The 20,427-nt window shown below is 40.0% G+C and overlaps 1 protein-coding gene across 1 annotated transcript in view; it reads right to left on the bottom strand.

Annotated features, from left to right (window-relative positions):
* The window catches only part of LOC110976819 (xanthine dehydrogenase/oxidase-like), a 38,562-nt gene extending 19,115 nt beyond the window's left edge, over positions 1 to 19,447 (bottom strand). Inside the window, exons 1-19 of the mRNA XM_022230429.2 lie at positions 19,112 to 19,447; positions 18,447 to 18,504; positions 17,830 to 17,926; positions 17,243 to 17,351; positions 16,663 to 16,851; positions 15,303 to 15,380; positions 12,474 to 12,554; positions 12,116 to 12,260; positions 11,201 to 11,368; positions 9,405 to 9,481; positions 8,917 to 9,013; positions 8,415 to 8,521; positions 7,878 to 8,062; positions 4,252 to 4,417; positions 3,771 to 3,863; positions 2,089 to 2,206; positions 1,850 to 1,901; positions 1,362 to 1,491; positions 154 to 273 (exon numbers count right to left, since the gene is read on the bottom strand). Coding sequence (XP_022086121.2) covers positions 154 to 273; positions 1,362 to 1,491; positions 1,850 to 1,901; positions 2,089 to 2,206; positions 3,771 to 3,863; positions 4,252 to 4,417; positions 7,878 to 8,062; positions 8,415 to 8,521; positions 8,917 to 9,013; positions 9,405 to 9,481; positions 11,201 to 11,368; positions 12,116 to 12,260; positions 12,474 to 12,554; positions 15,303 to 15,380; positions 16,663 to 16,851; positions 17,243 to 17,351; positions 17,830 to 17,926; positions 18,447 to 18,504; positions 19,112 to 19,186 — 2,145 coding nt within the window. The 5' untranslated portion in view covers positions 19,187 to 19,447. The remainder of the gene's footprint in view (positions 1 to 153; positions 274 to 1,361; positions 1,492 to 1,849; positions 1,902 to 2,088; positions 2,207 to 3,770; positions 3,864 to 4,251; positions 4,418 to 7,877; positions 8,063 to 8,414; positions 8,522 to 8,916; positions 9,014 to 9,404; positions 9,482 to 11,200; positions 11,369 to 12,115; positions 12,261 to 12,473; positions 12,555 to 15,302; positions 15,381 to 16,662; positions 16,852 to 17,242; positions 17,352 to 17,829; positions 17,927 to 18,446; positions 18,505 to 19,111) is intronic.
* Between the last annotated feature and the right edge of the window lie 980 nt (positions 19,448 to 20,427).

Genomic DNA, 20,427 nt, shown 5'->3' with positions numbered 1-20,427 from the left:
CCAGAAATGTTTAGAAAGATTCCAACAGTTCAAAAAATAGCACAAACAAAATACAAATTGGTCCATTTTAATTTATTTCTTTAATCCCTATGGAAGGATAAAAGAGGCATAACAAAATTCAAACTTGTGTAGGTCAGATTTCCAAGTACTAACCTCTATGGTAATAATGGCTGGTAGATCCTGGTATTTGACATTGACCAACTTGGCAGCCCTCTGAGCAATGCTCTGGTTGTCAGCAACAACAAAACCTATCAACTGACCCACATGCAGCACCTGAAAGAGACAAGGTACTTTGCTGTTAAATAGAGTTCAAAAATTACTACAACTGAAGGGATAACCATATATGTATTAGTACTGTATGTGAGTAGAGCTTTTCGTTGGTTCTCTCCAATGGTAGGATTTTTCCTGTAGGTTTCCTACTTCACGAAAACTCAACACTCAATCTGCCTGTGCTCTGTGGGCTGATGTGGGTCATTTGGTCATTGCCTGAGGTGACTTCACATGCCTGCAGCTCAATAGCCATGCAGTGTCTTACTTGTACAGGGCATTTGAAATTAAAATGCATACTGTAAGGAAATTGCTTTAAATAGAGGAATACATTTTTGTTAATATTCATAGTGATATTTAAAGTTCATGTCAACGGAACCAAATTCAAAATAATTGATTCAGCTGTAAAAAGTTAATTCCATACAATTATGTTCAAATGCCTTGTAAAATAAGACACTAAACTTTGACCTGGTTGAGCTGAAGGTATGCAACGGTGCCTCAAGCAGCCACCCAAATGACTCACACCTACCCCTTAAGCACAGCCAGAAATCGAAAGTGTTGATTTCCACAGAGGGAAGCAAACCTAAATAACCAGTGTGAAACCCCTGTGTCACAGGAGAGGAACCAAGGAACAACTTTATTAATATGCGTCCTGGACTGGGTATCAAGCCTGGGAACAATGTGCCGAGAGGCAAGTGATTTAATACACTGGTAACCCATGCCACAAAAGTTGATGTCGAGTCTAGCTGAAATCCATCTTAAATCAAACTAGGCATACTGTCACAGGGGATGGGCAAGACATAAGCATGCTTTTATTACGGTTGGCTTGTGACTAGCTACTGGATGACTTGAAACGGACTTCTGTGGACTCAACTTCACCACTGCAGTGCATCCCCTCGCAAAATCTGAGATGCGACATAGCATGTAATGCATTTTCATTCCCTTAGTTGGCACCAACAACATTACCAAAATTGCCAACAGTGGAAATGCCAATTTAATGGTGATAATAAATGATAACGAATAAAACAATGAAGAAATATTCAGTTTATTCAGCCAGTTTTTTTCAGACACGGCCTACAAGTAGAAATGCTAACCTCTCCATCAGCAAACAGTGGGTCATCTTGTTCCAGGCCCACGCCAACCATATTACTTCCTGGCACATCGTTAACATCCACAAAGGCATGGACGCCTTCAACTGCTAAGGCTGCTGACGCATCAACAGACCTGCCAATGACCAACATGAAATAATACCAGTTGTACGTTCAGCTTGCATTAGGGAGTTCTATTGTTACAATTTCCTTGGCACATACTTCAGTCTTTAACGCAATGATGTCATTTGCTGGAATGGTGAGCTAAGAGCGCATGACTTGTGGAAATTGTAATGATTCAATGAGCAAACAGCCTTGTCTGCACTGTAAGTATGTGACTTTGCTTGAGAAAATAAAGATGACCAGTCAAAAACAGAAAAAACAGGTTTATAACATTGGTTACCAGATACAGTGTTCACCCTAATTCTACCAAATTACAGCAACTTAACAATCTCAATGACCATGCATATGTAGTTGCTGTTCTTTGTACTTACAGTAGCTTTGCATGAGCTTTCTTGCTGCACACCAAACCCAAGTAAAGCTCATCTGTTCATAGAAAGGGGAAAAAAGGTCACAAACAACATTTGACCACTAATGTGAAACCTGCACGGTCTGAAAATGGCCACTTGATCATTAAAACTGTTCAATTTGACTTTGAAAGTAGACTTTGCAGAGAATCAGGTTAGAAAAACTTCAAAAACCAGATGAGAGGACAGATCACAAAATTCATCACCTTTTGCGGGTGTGATGTCATCAACATACAAAGCCTCTCCTGTGACCTGTTTGAGAGCAGCCATATGGGTCAAAGGTCGCCCTACCGCATCGGAATCTGGCTGACTTGCTGGAACCTCCTGATACGCACACAGGTCAAAGATCAGGGGTCACAGAAAACAAATCTCAGAGCACATAAGGAAAACTAGGAGATTACTGTCGTGATCAAAGTGATCTAATATCAGTGATACATCTTATCAAAGTATGAAAGGGCTTTTTCACGTTTGACTTTACAACAGAGTGTTTTCTACTCACAGACTGAAATTGTACAGAGTGGGAAACAAAAGGCAGCATCCTGGTCTTCGGCAGAAGAAGAATGTGACCGTACATGTGGAAAAGAGTCTCACACTTTTGTGGACATGTGATTTCCACCATCTTTTCCCATCCATTTCTTTACATTCATCACACAAAGACAGTGGCAGGTTTTTGAGATGCTGGACCAAATCCACATGAAGGAACTTATTTCTAAACAAGCATACTGTACCAGTGAGTTGCATTGGAAGGAACTTAAAACAAGTATACTGTACCAGAGAGTTGCATTGGAAGGAACTTGTATCTAAGCAACCATACTGTACCAGTGAGTTGCATTGGAAGGAACTTAAAACAAGTATACTGTACCAGAGAGTTGCATTGGAAGGAACTTGTATCTAAGCAACCATACTGTACCAGAGAGTTGCATTGGAAGGAACTTAAAACAAGTATACTGTACCAGAGAGTTGCATTGGAAGGAACTTGTATCTAAGCAACCATACTGTACCAGAGAGTTGCATTGGAAGGAACTTGTATCTAAACAAGTATACTGTACCAGTGAGTTGCATTGGAAGGAACTTGTATCTAAGCAACCATACTGTACCAGAGAGTTGCATTGGAAGGAACTTGTATCTAAACAAGTATACTGTACCAGAGAGTTGCATTGGAAGGAACTTGTATCTAAGCAACCATACTGTACCAGAGAGTTGCATTGGAAGGAACTTGTATCTAAACAAGTATACTGTACCAGAGAGTTGCATTGGAAGGAACTTGTATCTAAGCAACCATACTGTACCAGTGAGTTGCATTGGAAGGAACTTAAAACAAGTATACTGTACCAGAGAGTTGCATTGGAAGGAACTTGTATCTAAGCAACCATACTGTACCAGAGAGTTGCATTGGAAGGAACTTAAAACAAGTATACTGTACCAGAGAGTTGCATTGGAAGGAACTTGTATCTAAGCAACCATACTGTACCAGAGAGTTGCATTGGAAGGAACTTGTATCTAAACAAGTATACTGTACCAGTGAGTTGCATTGGAAGGAACTTGTATCTAAACAAGCATACTGTACCAGTGAGTTGCATTGGAAGGAACTTGTATCTAAACAAGTATACTGTACCAGTGAGTTGCATTGGAAGGAATTTGTATCTAAACAAGTATACTGTCCCAGTGAATTGCACTGGAAGGAACTTAAAACAAGCAAACTGTACCAGTGAGTTGCACTGGAAGGAACTTAAAGCAAGTATACTGTACCAGTGAGTTGCATTGGAAGGAACTTGTATCTAAACAAGTATTTATTTATGTGGCAACGTTCAATGCAACATCTCTACATATTTGTAGTTCCACATTTTGATGAGTATGATCGTACTGCAGAGCTGCCCAATAGCATTACCTGATACATCTGCACACCCCTAGCTGAGTTCTTATGGTACTGCTGATTGGCTGTTTTGTAGGAATTAGGGATGAAGGTATCACTCAGTCCAGGCTTGATATGGAGAAATCAATCCATAAAACAAATTATGTCATCACAAAAAATTCATACCTATCCCCCTTAAAGATTTATAACACAGCAAGTGGTGAACATGCATGAAAGCCACACAAGCTTTCACAGAACCACAAGGCCAAAAGAACATTACTACAATTCTTCATTGCTTTCTTCACAGCATGAGCATTAGCTTAAAGGTTACAAGAAAACCAATGAAGTTGATGGCAGCTTTCTCAATGAATTCTTTGTTACACATCACCAATTTACAACTTTGAGCTTATTCCAGAAAGGTATCAAACCCCCATGTCAGGCCGCTGCAGTGATAGACTCACAGGGGAGATGTAATTCTCCCCCCCCCCAAAAAAAAGAAACGCCCGAAGACACTGACCAGTTTCAGCTTCAACTGTTCCAAGACGGCCAGGTAGAACTTAAAGAAGAAGCTGAGGGTGAGAGACTGACGGTAGGGTTCCATGCCACCTGGTGCCCCAGGAGGCAAAGGGAGATCCTCAGCCAGTAACGGGCACACCGCCTCCACTAGTCCATCACTCCAGGTCCTGGTGAAGAACATATCAAAGGTCTGAAATGGAAAGGCTTGCAGCCGATTTCACAAAATGTGGCGTAACTTTGAACCATGTGTAAGCTTTGTGCCACAAATTTTTGCCATAGCTGCGCAATATACTTAAGTTCGATTCACAAAAAGTTTCATTTTGCATCACATTTTAAAATCTTGAATTTTTTGGACAAGGATAAAAACTACTTTTACGACAGCCGTTCCTTTCCAAAATGAAAACAGTCATCAAACAGTTGTTGAAAAAGTTTTCGTCTTTACTTCATTGGAACCAGACAGAAAATCTCGCAGTTCTCTCACAGGCAAACAGGTTTTTCATTATCTCCAACAACAAAGTTGCACGTTTCTCATATGCCTTCTTAAGTTCTGCAATGAGGCTTATGCAAACATGCTGAAGTAGTCAAATCGTTCATTATTGCTTTGTTTGGCAGAAGTTACACCACCTAATATGACTGCGTAAGTTATGCCATAATTTGCTGCAACTTTCGCAGTGCAAGTTTTGTGAAGTCATTTATAATTTGTGGTGCAACTTACACAATAAAATGTGCCGCAAGTGGATTTACACCATTGCATAAAGTTTCGCAACTTGGCTGCTAGTTCTACACTCATTCATTGGAGGCTTCATCATTAACTGTGTAACCACGAGACAATGAACAAACAGAAACCTGACATCTATGACGTCTTAACTTAAAAAATAATTTGACCATACATTCTTGAATTAGACAGTACAGGTACAGCACAGTGGTTTAAAACCATATTTGACCCAGACATCAGTAGATATCGCGACAATGAAGGGTCCAAATTCCTAAAAACTATATCAAACATGTTTGAGCATCATCTCTAAATACAGAAAACTAGGTTGAAAAGATTTAAACCGGAGAATTCACTGAAATGGTCAAAAACAGGAGCAAAATCTGAAAGAGGGCGCTACTTATGCATAGCGCCCTCTTCAGCTGTGTTTGCATAAAGGTTTGCAATGTTTGCTCTGCTGTACTGGTGTGGTATCAAAACAATCTTTGTTATTGATTTGGGTTAAAAAAAGAACAAACGAAGGGTTAAGTGATTTGTACAAGTATTTTTATGGGTGCTTTTATATTTTATGTATGTTGATTTCATACCCCAATTTAAAAGCCAGTCAAATTCTGAAATAAATTGTTGAGTTTAAAGTTTGTACAACTCTTGTAAAGTATTTTTTATGGGTGCTTTACTATTTTATGTATGTTGATTTCAATTCCCAACTTAAAAGCCAGTCAAATTCTAAAATAAATTGTTGAGTTTACAGTTTGCCAATTATGTCTTCATGAAATAAATGGAATACCTGCTGGAGTTCATTTTGCCTTATCGAGGGAAGTAATTAAACGGCTTGATTTGATTTGATTTATTCTCTATTCCACAAAATATTATTACAAAAACTAAATTAAAGTAAAGCTAACTCAAAGATTCCCAAAAGTGGAAATAGTAGGGATAATGCAAAAAAAAGTTAAATTAACTTATTTTCATTTGGGAAATCATCTGTAAATAGCCTCATGCCAACATCAACAGTTTTTTCTCTTTTTGTCATATAAAACAAAGTAACTGAGTTCAGGATACTCCATTTTCCACAGCTTATCGCGTCCATTTGCGAGGTCCCACTTCATTTAAGGGATTAACTCATGGTTGAGTGCGAACATCAGCTCCAGCCTTTTTGGACAAGCTTCCGTAAAAGTAATTGATGATGTGTCATTTTTTTTGGAGATGGCTCTTTCTCAAAAATAAAAAAGGATTCATCAAAGAAAATATCTTGAATAAAAGGGGGCAGTGATTCGTTCAATTTCATACATTTCTCCCTCTGTGTGCTTCTAGTTGCTTGGAAATGTACAGTTCCGTAAACTTTCCCTTCAGGCTGTAGTCTGCTATAATTTCTCCAGCTACGTTTAAAGTCTGGCCTCTTGTAGTGCCCGATTCCACCCTGTCTTTGTGTATTTATTCAAAATCTCATCGTTAGAGAGTTCCATCTTCCTGGCCATTGAAGACAGACAAATGTGAAATGTGTAGCTTTGCAAATTGAGAGGTTCGTATAAGGAGTCTGATGGCTACTTTTGGATTTGTGTCAGGTTTGAAAAGTTCCGGGAAATAAAGCTCTACTGAGTTGAGATAAAGCCATTAATGTCTGCTCTACATCACAATGACAGCTCAATTATCTTTTGTCCGTTTGTTTTTAGGGTTTTTTCTGACTGGACAAAATTCAGTCCAAGAAAGTACCTGTGTATCTGGCTTCCTCTGAAAAAACACGTCTGGTTGGCTAAAACAGTGTTTACCCTTTTCTCTCTGCTCGCATACTGTGCTCTATCCCGGTCAAGTTTACAAAAAAATAAAACTTTATTCGTTTGTAATTTTCTGGGCAAGACTTTTCAATGCATCAACACATGCATCTCACATTCCATGCAACCAGTAGCAAGATGACATTATTTCATCATAGATGGGCCAATAAAGCACAACTAAAGAGATTTCACTGGTGGAAAATGTAACTGGCTTCAGCACTTTGATATTCAATGCGATGACATCGTACAAATCGAGTGGGATCGGAGAGAAAAATGTACGGGCACTTGTTGCTGAATTTCGCGGACTATTCGCGTCAACAGAGGGCGCTCGTTTGCTCGCAATCAGCAATATTTCTAGTGAAAACATTGATCGAAATTTCGTCTTTTACGGGTGTAAGGGGCATGTCCATGAATTTACCGTGATTTTACCTTGACATGGGATATTTACTCTCTTGGTATGTTACGAATTTATGGCATTCTACCATGGGTACTAGAAGGTACTGCTCAAAATGTCTTATAAATATTTTTAAACAGATGTATTTTGTGCTATTTTAGTGGAGTTTTTCAGTGTTATGTTACCGTATCATCCAAGGATCGACCCATATCATACTCTTAGGGGTACGCCTAGGCAACATAAAAAAAACAATTTAAATGAAGTTTTATTTGCCTTGGCAGATATTTTACACTGAAACAAAATGTGGATCTTTTTTATTTGCTACTTATGTTAGCTTACACATAAAAACTGTTATATCTCAGAAACAGAATACGAAATTTTAAAATAAATTTTTTTAACACTTAAAACTTGATTTTCAGACTCCAATGAAGAGGTTTTTGTTGAAATCAGACCAAATGTCTGGGTCTTAAACCACCGTGTACAGGTGAGAGGTAGGCCAAAACTAACTCTCACCGTTGGCCTTATAAGAGGCACAGGCCTGTTGGAAATAGCAAGGAATGGTGCAGTTTTGCCACATAGTACAGCAGGAGTGGTAAAAATGTCATGTATCTATAATTGTGCATGTTTATATCATTCCTATTACAGGGTTGATTTTGAAATTCAGTGACAACAGAAGTGATCCTTCGATTGCAAAGATTCTAACTTCACAGTCAAGATGTTAATGTTCTGTTTTCTTGAAACGTGAAAATTACCTTCCTTTGAGGCCAGTCATAGCCTTGGCAGCCAGTACTGATGTAGGAGCCATGCCACCAAATGCCAGTGTACAATCCTGTACTACATTGGTACCTGGCTTCATGAGGACCCTCATACCAGCGTTAACTATGGCTATATCATCCTCACGACGTGGAGCCTGCTTGTAGCCATAGAAATATTCGTCCTGTGTAGGAAATACAAATAAAAGCATTAACATAATCAGTGTTTGTTGCAAAATTGTTCATTATTTATTAATCAGAAAGGATCTCACAAGATATCCTTTCCTAGGATTTTACAATGACAGGTCAAATACAATTTGTGATTTTTGTCCATGGCAAAATTATCTGATTTGTGTGAGGTGAACAGAATGACTATGTCCAATTCTTTGTCACATGCTTATGATGTAAGACCAGTTAACCAATATTTACAAAATTGAAATGTCTTTAAGCTACAAAATAACCACCTGAGGTTCACTCCATCAGGTTAAAAGTTTACGGTTGTCAAGCAAGTTGTATTTTGGCTAGGGTAACACTCACCTCTGATGTGAATGGAATATTCACAGCTAAGATAACTTCACTTGGAGCAATGATATTTCTCCTGTAACCGGTGAAGAAGTTTCCATCCATGGTTACTGTGCGAGAACCTAATAAAGATAACCAAAAGGCATTAGGAAAACTTGCTATCTTTTCACAGATTTTAAATGGAGTCCCAAGGCACTCCATTTTGTACTTGCTCTTTCATTCAATGTGTCCAGACTTAAATCTATGACACATACTCTATAACTGTGCATGTTTACATGTTCCTTTTACAGGGTTGATTTCGGAATTCAGTGACAACAGAAGTGATTCTTAGATTCCGTCTTAACTGTACCTAAGGAAGTTGACTTTTCTACAAAAATCCTTTTCCAGTTCACACACTGGATACTGAAAATTAGTTTGTGAATTTTGGACCAGCCATTTTTAATAAGGAAAGACCCATGAATCTCAGGTTGAATTCTAAAGATGGCTGGCTGCTCAAATTTTCATTTCCTACATGTACCTTGTTTTGAAGTAAGCTCTAGTTTACACCTTGCAGCCATCAACAGAGGATTCAGGTCCGATATGGGGCTGCCAGTTGCTATGTTACCACCCAAACACTGATAGACATTGAAAAGCAAAGTCACAAAATAAAAAGTCGAATATAATTAAGAATGGAATGTCTCACTTCATTTTACAACTTATTATTATAAGGCCATCTTTCAGTAACACCAGCTGAATGGATTATTTGGATCGAAAACAGTGATTTAAGCGCAACTTGGAAATCATGCGAAATGGATACAGCATTGGCCTCATTTCAAAAGATTAACAGTTCAGATAACTGAACTGAGAGCTGAAATGGACTCAGCCAAGACGACTAGACTTCATGATAAGAATGCGAACTCTGAACCACTTGTGTACTGTTCAAGTGCTCTATTAAGTACAAACTTTACTTTCTAGGCATGACTCTGCTAACTTCAAGAGTTGGATGCATGTATGAAACTAACTCACAGCAACGTTCCTGATCTGATGTCCAGCAAACCAGCGAAGCATCTCTACAATGGCGGCAAACACCCGCGTCTTATGCTCTGTTCAAACAGGGAAGTAAGGAGGATGTACTCAAGGGAAGCAATTCCACACTAGTTACAAGCCTTATGGTGAAATATCCCCAGGGCAATGTGGGTTGAGGTTTCCGCTTACTGCTTCATAATTTAATTTACGTAAACAAAAAACTAAACGTAAATTAAAATAAACCATCAGAAATTAGGATCTAATTAGCTTTAGGGCTCATACGAGATTGAAATGAGCGATACTGAGATTTGAAAAAACCTTTCAGTTATTGACACTTTGGATAGGACTTAAAATAATTAATGTGACTGAACAAAAGGACACAAGATACTTCTGCAGAATTGCCTGTCCTATGAGTAGGGTCCAGTGATTTAATTATGGGGGAGGGGAATGTACCCCTCTTTCTGATTTTTCCCCCACCCCTTGAAATTTTGAAATGTCTACAACCTACATGTATGTACAAGCCACAAATCACTTGCCTCAGTCCTTACGTTGTAAGGCGTGCGATTGCATTCCCACGCCATCACATGCCTAAAAGCTTCCCGAGAAGTGCAAATAATTGCACGCCTGAAACCATTCGTACCGCACTCCTTGGCATGAATTTACTTTGTAATTATAATTCACAATTTTTGAGAAAACTGAAACGAAAAATATCAAACATTAGGCCTACCTAACAGTTAGTGATGACAGAATCAATTTTGATTCTCCCTGCGAATCAGTTTTGCGTGACAGCTCTGTCAGTGTACAATCATTCAGCACACCCATGTCGCACAACGCTGCAGCAATCGTTGCTGCATGTGTAATGCTACATACACCAGACTGTACATGGCTTTACGAGCTTGTACGCGCCACATGCAGTGCCACGACATCACAGCACTTCTCAACTCAAATTTTTCCAATGAATTCCCTGATTATCCCAAGTATTTCATTGAGATGTCTGTCCTGTAAGTTGTTCCAATCACAACATTAGCATTTTTCCAAAAAAAATCTTGGCTTTTACTCGCATCTACACAAAACGATCTCCAGAAGTTGACAAGTTGTGTGCAGACACGTAAACGTCCAGATGTTTCCCATTAAAAGAGATTTGGCAAAAAGAAACCTCAAGAAAATGGGGAGATTTATTGGAAAAAGTTAATGGAAAATATTAGAGCGATCTTGTGGCTCAGTCAGAGGAGCTCTGCATGGTCCGTCGAGGCTGCTATTATGGAAAGGGCATGATTTTATGACCATCATAAAACTTTGATTCTTTTGACATGTATTGGACATACCGGTATCCCTTCCAGTTTGCTTGACGTAAGCGGGCGTGATCTGAAACTGTTGCATTATTTCTTGTTGGTTTTTGTTGATGGTTTATTTGAAATGTTGACCCAATTTTATCTTTGTATTTTACTATGTCTTGATTGATCCAAGGTTTTGATTCATTGTTCAAAATCATACTCTAAGAAAAACTGCACACCTAGAAATGTTCAGGAGTGCATTTTTCTTCACACGGCTGCAATTTCAAAATCGCAAGGACTGTTGCCTTACACTGCCCCTTGAAAAAATGTGTACACCTGGTTCCCACATCAGACATTTAACCCTTGTGACGCTATAGGGAGGCTCGTGTTCATACTTCACTAAGGCTGTACTTTTCTTCACGAGATTTGACTGCTCCCTAGCACTATTTGTCATGTTATACTGGTGGATTGGGTCATTTACATAAAAAGAACAGTTCACTTACATCAACCCAGTGCACTTACCTGGCTGAGTTTGTATAATCTGCTTCAGGTAAAGATCCAGAGAGGTCAGTGACACAGAGGCCCCTACTCTCACCCCGGCGGGCGTGGTGTCAATGCGGATCAATTCTGGGATGTGGTTGACGTCAATAATGAGGGGATAGACCTGATCCTTGAACTTGACTTCAACGCCTGGCACGAGTGGACAAAATTTTAAAAAAGAAACCAATACTTTAAATAGTTGTTGAAGTGTCTTCAATGGCAAACATAATGCTTAATCTGAATACAGTTGAATCTCATTAATAAGATGTCCTTTGGACTTGGCAAACTACCTTGTTATAACAGGAACCTTGTAATATCAGGAATTAATATAAGAAGAAAACAAACGGTTGGGACCTAAAAATGTTCTTGTTATAAGCAGAATCTTGTATTCACAGTGTTCTTCTTAACGAGGTTCGACTGTATACATACATGTAAGCACAATTGGATGTAGTGAGAATTTAGAACTGTTGTGCAGCGGAAATGCCATACGTTGCATATTCTCGGTTGATTATCAGTGAATACTCACCACATGCTTTTACAGCCATCGTGTGATACAGGACCATCAAGAGCTTACTGCACATGTACACAGTGCGTGTGTACACGTACATGTGCCGAGCATCGGTGCGGTGTAACTGGTTATCCATTTTTCATTGTGTTTGCTTTTCTATCTAGTTTTCTTGCATGGATTCTGTGCAGTATCAACGCCATGTTACATTGAAGCCGAACATCTGAACCGACCAATTTGGTTCGGTTCAAAAGTGCCATGTTCATTGACTTTTTGTTAGGTTCGGCGGTTCAGCTGCAGCACTAGACAACACACTACACACGCTTTCTTCTTTCGGCACATTAGGAACAAAGGGCGAGTACTTCTCACCTGAAAATGAGTAAGAGACTCACCAACTTCTGTGTTTCCAACAACCATCTTGGCTTCAGGATGCTCGACCTTTAGATCCAGCAGTTGCTGGAGAGTGGTTGGTCGTAACCAGGTCAAATTGTCACTTGAAAATGTCTGAATTGCCGGATTTTCCTCATCTAGCATAAGCTGTAGACATACAAAGAGAAAAACAAAAGGAATAACTTCCATTAGGTGCATCATGCAAAGGTAACAAGCACAGTTGTACGCCAGTTCCGCCTATAATCTGAAGGGTCATAATTTGTAGAATGAATGTTTGCATGATACAAAGAAGATTGACACTGAATCATGGCAACAGTTAATTCTGGGGTGCAAGTGAGCAGTTGGTGCAGTGTAACTTACCATCAGCTCCGGAGGGAATATTGGTTCTTGAGTGGGGTCATACGGAGTAAACTCACTTGGGTCAAACAGCTTTGTTGAAATCTGTAGCACATGAAATAAGAATAAAGCTAAATTGTATTGGAAAAATTGGAAAATTTGATACTTATCCAATGCACGGATTATGTTCATTTCACAAATTTCATTTCTTTCCAGGATGACACAAATCTGATGTCTGATTCTGATGTCATTGTGGTGAATTTAGTTTTAACCTCATTTATTTAATGGCATGTTGTTTGAATGATTCTGCTGAGCAACAGAGGTCCTCCTTACACTGTAACGATGGCACATTTGCACGTTTGACCCTACAAGAGCCCAGTTATTTGGCCCCTCTCACAGTCGGGTGCAGGTGGATTTCTCCCCCCCCCTTTCCAATTTCTCGGCTGTAATACACTCAATTTTTTGAAACTTGGCAGACACATGAAGACACTCCTTATCAATACAAATGTGAAGTTTGAAGTCAATCAAACAAATGGATTTGTTGTTACAGTCATTTGAAGTTCAAAGTTACATGCATGCCAGCCAACATGTATTGAGCACCACTGTGGAAAAGTATACATTTTTGGCAGACCTGTCTCGGAAAACCTAGTGCTATGCAAGAACGGTAGGTTCAATTTTCACAAAATTGGATTCAAAGTGACCATAAAGAGTTACTCTAAAACTCCTCAAGGCTTAGCTCCTGAGAAAAAATGCATTACAGTGATATCTGAAAAATAGGGATGGCAGATCCCCCCCCCCGCTGTGTTAGGGTTAAACTTTAGGTTGTGATGGGATATAAATTTTTCACATTATTTGTCGAATAGTTCATCTTCTATTTCATAGCCCATGATGGCGTATCAAGGAATCATTAACCACTTTGTGCCGGGGCATTTTGCAATGTTGATGATGCTGGGCCGGCATGACTATCATTTTTTCCGTTTTCAAAATCCTTCAACAATTCATCATTCCATTTAAAAGTCGTTTATAGCTACACAGAGTAATCTTCAGGCACTACTCTAAGTTGACAGGTGACCTTCATTGACGCCCAAATATTTCAGCCAGACCTGCAGCCTTGTAAACAGAGCCCAGATAATGCGGTGTTATACAACTGTCTTTTATTCACGAACCTGGCTCAGTGCACTGCTGACCTCTTTTCAATAGGGGCCAGATTAGCATGCAGCGGTGCTGTGTGGCTCATCACTGCGGTTGTGGAGAGCTTTTGTCCCCGGTGGTAATCCGCTTGCTCTAAATACCCCAAGCCCTGGTATACGGTTTCAAAATAACGCTGGATTATCACCACTTTTGAGAGTGAAAAATGCCGGTAATGCCCAGCAGCCTGGTCTTTTGTTCGGAGTACGGTCTTTTGTTACAGGGCCCTGTTTCCTTTGTCCGAGTTCGGAGACCCCGGCCACACATATAAACCATACGGCTCCGATGTCGGAGTCCCCGGCTGGTAGTGGTTAATTGCAGTGCCTTAATTAATCAGTTTTTCATGACAAGCCTTAGTTTTGGGTGAAATCATTCAATTTTGGTGAAAGGTGAATTAACCACTTCCTGCCAGGGACTCCGGAATCGGAGACATATGGGTTATATGCATGGCCGGGGTCTCCGAACTTGGACAAAGGAAACAGGGCCCTGTAACAAAAGACCGTACTCCGAACAAAAGACCAGGCCACTGGGCATTGGCGACATTTTTCATTCTCAAAAGTGGTAATAATCCAGCCTTGTTTTGAAACCGTATACCAGGGTTTGGGGCATTGAGAGCGAGTGAATTACCACCGGGGACAAAAGCACTCCACCACTGCAGCTATGAGCCACACAGCACCACTGCATGCTAATTTGGCCCCTATTGAAAAGAGGTCAGCAGTGCACTGAGCCAGGTTCGTGAACAAAAGACAGTTATACTACACCGCACAATCTGGGCTCTGTTTACAAGGCTGCTGGCCTGGCTGAGATACACGGGCGTCAATGAAGGTCACCTGTCAACTTAGAGTTGTGCCTAAAGATTACTTGGTGCGGCTATAAACGACCGTTAAATGAAATGATGAATTTTTGAAGGATTTTGAAAACAGAAAAAATGACAGTCATGCCGGCCCAGCATCATCAACATTGAAAAATGCCCCGGCATGAAGTGGTTAAAGAGTGCCTGGGTTGCATGATGGTCTGGCCTACATGTACATTTCTGAGCTCTCTTCCAAGTTTGCCATAGGCAGTCTCAGTGGTTTTTTGGCTAGCGGAAAGAATTTTGCCCCATGCATGCAAACCACGGTAAACGAGACACTGCGTACCGTCACAGCATACTACAAGTAATTCCCATATGGTACTAAAGCGAACCAAGCTATGCTCACAGATTCAACTTATGCACGGCTATGCATGCATGTTCATGTGCACATCATGTATGGCTCGAGTTAAAAGACCACCTTGTCAGGTCTGCAACGTCTGGATATGATTGATCCATTTTAGAGGAACGATTACAAGCTTTTTGAACAGCATGTATTGTTCATGGACAAGTAAATGTATAATAATTGACTACATGTCTGCAAAGCAACTGATCACCTTTTATTTGGGATAATATAGATCAGAATGAATTATGCTTTTTGTTACAGGTTTCTTACTTGGATTTTGGAAATAAATCAGGAATACAGCAATCTTAACCAACTCAGCAGCCCTGCTGTCTGATTATCCAAGTTCTAAAGTACTAATGCCGCATTATAATGGCTACATTTCACACCCTTGATATTAACTACATTCAACAGATTTAATGACTTTTTTGGTGGTAATTCTCTTGAGATCTCTACATCGACATGCACATACCCCTTCTTCCCGTTGGCTAGCGTCATTCTGTTCATTGTTCATACAGCAGTTTGTATTATTACCACCACAGCATCCTTCCTGAAATTTGATAAGACAAATGCTGGAATGAAATGCATTTATGTAAACTAATTCTGGACGAATGCAAGTTTTCAACATGTATATCTCTAAAACCAGAACAATGAGAAAATAAAGAGATATGATTCCACAGAATTCAAATTTCAAGAATGTTGCCAGCAGGCAGTCAGAGTCCACTCAGACACCATGATTCCACAGAATTCAAATTTCAAGAATGTTGCCAGTTCAGACACCATGAGCCATACTTCCTTGTTTTTTCTGTTTTTTTTCATTTCAAGTTTATATTACATGCAAATCATTATATCAGAACATACATGTAGTTTTGCAAGCTGTTTTGCCAGCAGTGGCATATACATGTATCGGGGTAATGTACAAGGAAGAATGAGTTCATCAGCAACCTGTAATCCCACAACGGTAGTTTAATTTCAGTACTGATCCATAACAAGCCAAGTGTATAAAATAACAGGTGTGTGACTTTAGCCCCGCAGGAAAATCAACCAATACTCTGAAAAGGTAGGCCATTTTCACATCTGTGTTTCTGGAGCTTTTGAGATTTACTCATCTGCATAATTCATGAGGGGACTCCACATATATGTGACCAGCTCTGCAAAAAGGTGTATTAAGTCACATTTTTTTGATTGAATATAATCAAATTGCTCACATCCTAAGCTTTCATTTGATATATAATTCACCCAAGTGGCATTTTGAATTTTGGAGTTATTTGCCATTCGCATATTACATATAATTTCATTTTATCAAACATGGTTTTTGAGAAAATGCCCTTTAAACATAACGAACAGAAACACTAAACTTAAATTAGACACTCCTCTGGTTTTCCTTAGCAACAGAGGCTTTCTGGTCAAGCAATTGGCCACAAAAGTTTCCGAATTTTTTCACCCTCAGCACATGGAATGGGCCATTACGCATTTTTGCATTACGTGACTTAATACACCTTTTTGCAGAGCGGGTAAGAAATGAGGTGCAAATTATGACATTACATTGAAACTTTGATGCAAAAACAATTGGTTTTCCTTTATCAAACCTTTTGATGGTATACATGTAGTTATATTGCACAATGCAATTCGGCCCAATATGAGACGGCTACAAATCAATAATTCTGGCACTATTTTCTGTTCTCAAATTGTGCCTGATACTAGATTTGATGGTACCAAAAGGCTCAATGGCGTGTGCATAAGACTGCAAGGGGGAGAAAGTGGGGGAAGGGTCTCCATACCACGATTGAATTAACAACCATGACGATAATTTTAAACAAATTGTAGCTAACCTTGGTGAATGTCTTGTAGCCTTGAAGGATCGGCCGGTATCCTGTGCAGCGACACAGGTTGCCCTCAAATGCACTCTCTATTTCCTCCATAGTCGGGTGGGGATTGTTCCTCAGCAGGGTATACATTGACATAACAATGCCGGGAGTGCAGAAACCACACTGAGAGCCATGAGCCTTGGCCAAACGTTCCTACCAACACAAAAAGTTTACAACAGTTTAAATTAATCCAAAAACCCAAACTCTGCACTGCCAAGTGCAGGATTCCAATATGGGAGCATTGATGCTGAAGGCTCACTAGCTCTGACTCTCAAACATGCATGAACATGTGATGTGGCTTCTTTCACGACCAGCTTTTTTGTTAACCGCAACCCTCAAAGAGCAAGGGAAATTAAAAAGAACCTCAGTAACAGATCCAAAGGAAATCTGACATGGGCAGCCAGTGATCTATGAACCTTTAAGACCAGCCACGTGACAGGCTCTTGAAAAATAGGAATGACTAAACTGTATTCGGTATAATGAAAAGCATTAGAAAGATATTTCATTAAAATATCGCTCAGAATTGAAGTAGATCTTTAAATACCTGTACTGGATGGAGTCTAGTCTTGGTGCTGCCAATCCCTTCAACAGTTGTCACTGCCATGCCATGCACAGAACAGATGGGTGTCAGGCAGGCATTCACAGCGAGATGACTAAAAAAATAATCACATCAGTTAGTTACAGAAAATCAATCAGCTTGTCAGGCAAATGCAGCCAAGCAATGGCTAAGGCACTTTGGTGCACTTTAGTCCGACTCTGACAAAATTTGTGAAGTCACAAAATAGGAAAGCAGCATCTTTTGAAGAAAATGAGCTTAATATCTATACTTCTTAATATCTTACTCCACCCACCAAAAGTCATCTTACACTAATCTTTGTTTCCTGCTAAAAAAATATTTTCCTTTTCCAATAAATAATAAACCCTGATACCCTCCTAAATCCTTCAAAATCCATCAGGTTTGGGGAAGTTTTGCAGAATTGAGGAATATAGAGCCAAGCAATTTTTACATGGGGCTTGATGTTTTTCAAACTCAAGCATAGTGAATGTGCTGTACAGAGGGAGCAGGAGCTAGTTCAAGAGTCAGGACGGTTCCTGTAGTCCAGCAAGTACCAAAATACAGAAATGATGTACCTGATGGTTTTGTCCTTGGGGGAATACTTCGACACCATGATAGTACAGGCCCCACAACCTCCTTCCCCACAGCCAAGTTTACTACCAGTGAGCCTTACTGTGGGTTTAAAAGGTTAAGGATTTTCTTCTTGCACATGTACATGTAATTACCGACACGTATATACACGTAGTGCATAGTAAAAAAAGTGGCAGGGCTTCTAAACCCACCATACACTGTTATTGCTGGACTACCTTTTCCAGTTTATTTTTTTCTCATGGAAAGTTTTGCCATGGATTTCATCAGATACTAAGCATATACTGGAGCTAATGACAAACATCCTGTTATTACCATGTACATGTACGAAAGTCCCAAAATGACAATCCTAAAGGCGCCTTTGCATATATGCGCCTCAACACTTGCGCCAAGCATGCATATCTATTAAAATAGCTCTCGGGGCGATTTTAACAGCCAAACGCATTGCACAAGTGTGTTATGTTAATGGAGTTGATTTTTGTGTCCATGAAAACGAAGCGCATGAACGCATCGTGTATGCAACGCATCCAAAAAAGGTACATATGGAAAGGCGCCTTAACATGTTACATGTACAGTGTACATTTACATCATTTTTAAAGGATACACTTGGTGCGCAAGTAGGTGAGTAAAGTAAGTTCTGGCCCCACATGGCGATCCACAACCTGGTGACACCGTAATGGAGAGCAACAAATGAAAATTTTATTTCAAAATGTCAACAGAATTTATCAAAATTGATTTTAACAAAAAAAGGATTGTTATTTCAAAAAGACAACATTACCAGCTCAAAGGGAAGCGGCATGGAAGGAAATTTACAACGCAAACCTCCTAAATACGTTTCCTCTGAAATGTTTTGAGTGAGTAAATTTGGGCTTAACACAATTTAAACAGAAAGATCTAGGTCTTTGTGTTATCTTCCCTTGTATCAACAGCAACACTGCACTCGTTTTGTTCAGGAAAGCACGGAAGTAGTAAACAATGTAGAATGAATATAGACGTGATAGATGCAGAAAACTTGAGTCTCAGAGGAATTCATTGAAGGGGGTAAAAACTTAAAAAGTTGCAGTCCCTGATGCAAAGGTACTTAACTAATAGTGGGCAAAGTCTTGATACTAGTTTATTACATTCACGGCATAGGCGCCTACATCATGCGTCAGCACAGAACGGTCAATTGGCCCACTTCAACCATGGAAATGGAGGTAGGAAAAGCTGCAACCCAAGGTAGAGAATTAGACCTATCACAACAACTAACAAGATAGACGGCGAACCTACCTTTTTACCATTGCAGAAAAACACCAATGGATCGCAGTTTTTGTCGGCAGGAGCATGATTCACTGTTGACAACATTATGGAGATTTTATTCCGACAGCTCTATTCAATTTCGTGAAGAATCAACATGTACATGTAGTTCGTATACAGTTCTGTCAAGCCACATATACTATATGATATATGATTGTCTGGCCTATCATATAATGGCTTGGCCGAACGCGACGGCACGTAGTGTTGTTCCGTGGCGCATGGTCAGCTAAGATTGTATAGCGCCGCTACCCAATCTTCGATTGTAGCCCAGGCTCTATTGGACAATTGGACTGTACACACGCACAAGGTCATCTGGGGATCGCCTGAGTGTGAATGGGGTGGCTGATGTAAATTTGTACGTGTACAAAATAAATCCCTACCTTTTGCTCAGTATAAATGCTTAGTTTATGCCTTAGCCTGCAAGGTTTCGCATTTTATTGTTCATGTTGATGTCTCCTGTGCGACACAAGAGGATAGTAAATATTTACAAATTTCTTCTACCAGTGTTTTTCAGTACCCCAGCTGTTTACATGATGACACGCACTGCCAAAAGAGGATACCTTGACCACCGTCAGGTGCTTTGAATCAAGAACCAGCCCCGCACCTCATCTAATTGGTGCATTTTTGCTTGTGAATCCAGCCCTCCACTCCGAGGAGTTTACTTTCTATGGAAGCAAACTATGGGGCAGAGAGAAACCACGGGGGGGGGGGCTTTGTGTTGGTCATTGTCATACTGCATACTGGTATTTCAGGAATTCTTTTCAGACATCTGGGTGGATGTGTTAAGTAACAATAGGCTGAGGTGCGCATAGGGATAGGACTTGTTGGGAGGGTACCCTTCTGTCCCATTTCATGCCTGGATGCTTAGACCCGCGAAAGTGTCATCTGTTTGACACAAACATGGCCTTTGTACAATCACAGTGCGGTAATTTATCTTCTTTCAGTGTCTTTTGGCGATATATTTAAAATCATATCTTGATCAATTTTGGAAAAAAATAAAATGTAGTGAGAATATTTCAGCAATGAGGAAGAAAAAGCCTAGAGAAAATATCAATTTGAAAACAGCTGCTTGTGGAATGCATTGAGCGTGCTCGCGAGCTCGCCCGCAGGGAATTTACTCAACGGCTCTGCGCGTCGTCAGCTGTGACCCTGTGCTACTTATTTTCTTGTATTTTCTATTCACTAAAATCTGTGCAAGGCCATCAGCACCCCCCCCCCGTTCGGACGCTGGGCGACGAGAGAAGTAACACCGTGCAGCAGCCTCCATAGTGATAATAATTATCATCCAT

The sequence above is a fragment of the Acanthaster planci genome, linkage group LG01, assembly GCF_054643075.1.
Source record: "Acanthaster planci isolate LZ-2023a linkage group LG01, COTS_SCS, whole genome shotgun sequence".
Taxonomy (NCBI): Eukaryota; Metazoa; Echinodermata; class Asteroidea; order Valvatida; family Acanthasteridae; genus Acanthaster; species Acanthaster planci.
Note: the sequence above shows the minus strand (reverse complement) of the source record. Positions and strands in the feature narration are given on the sequence as shown.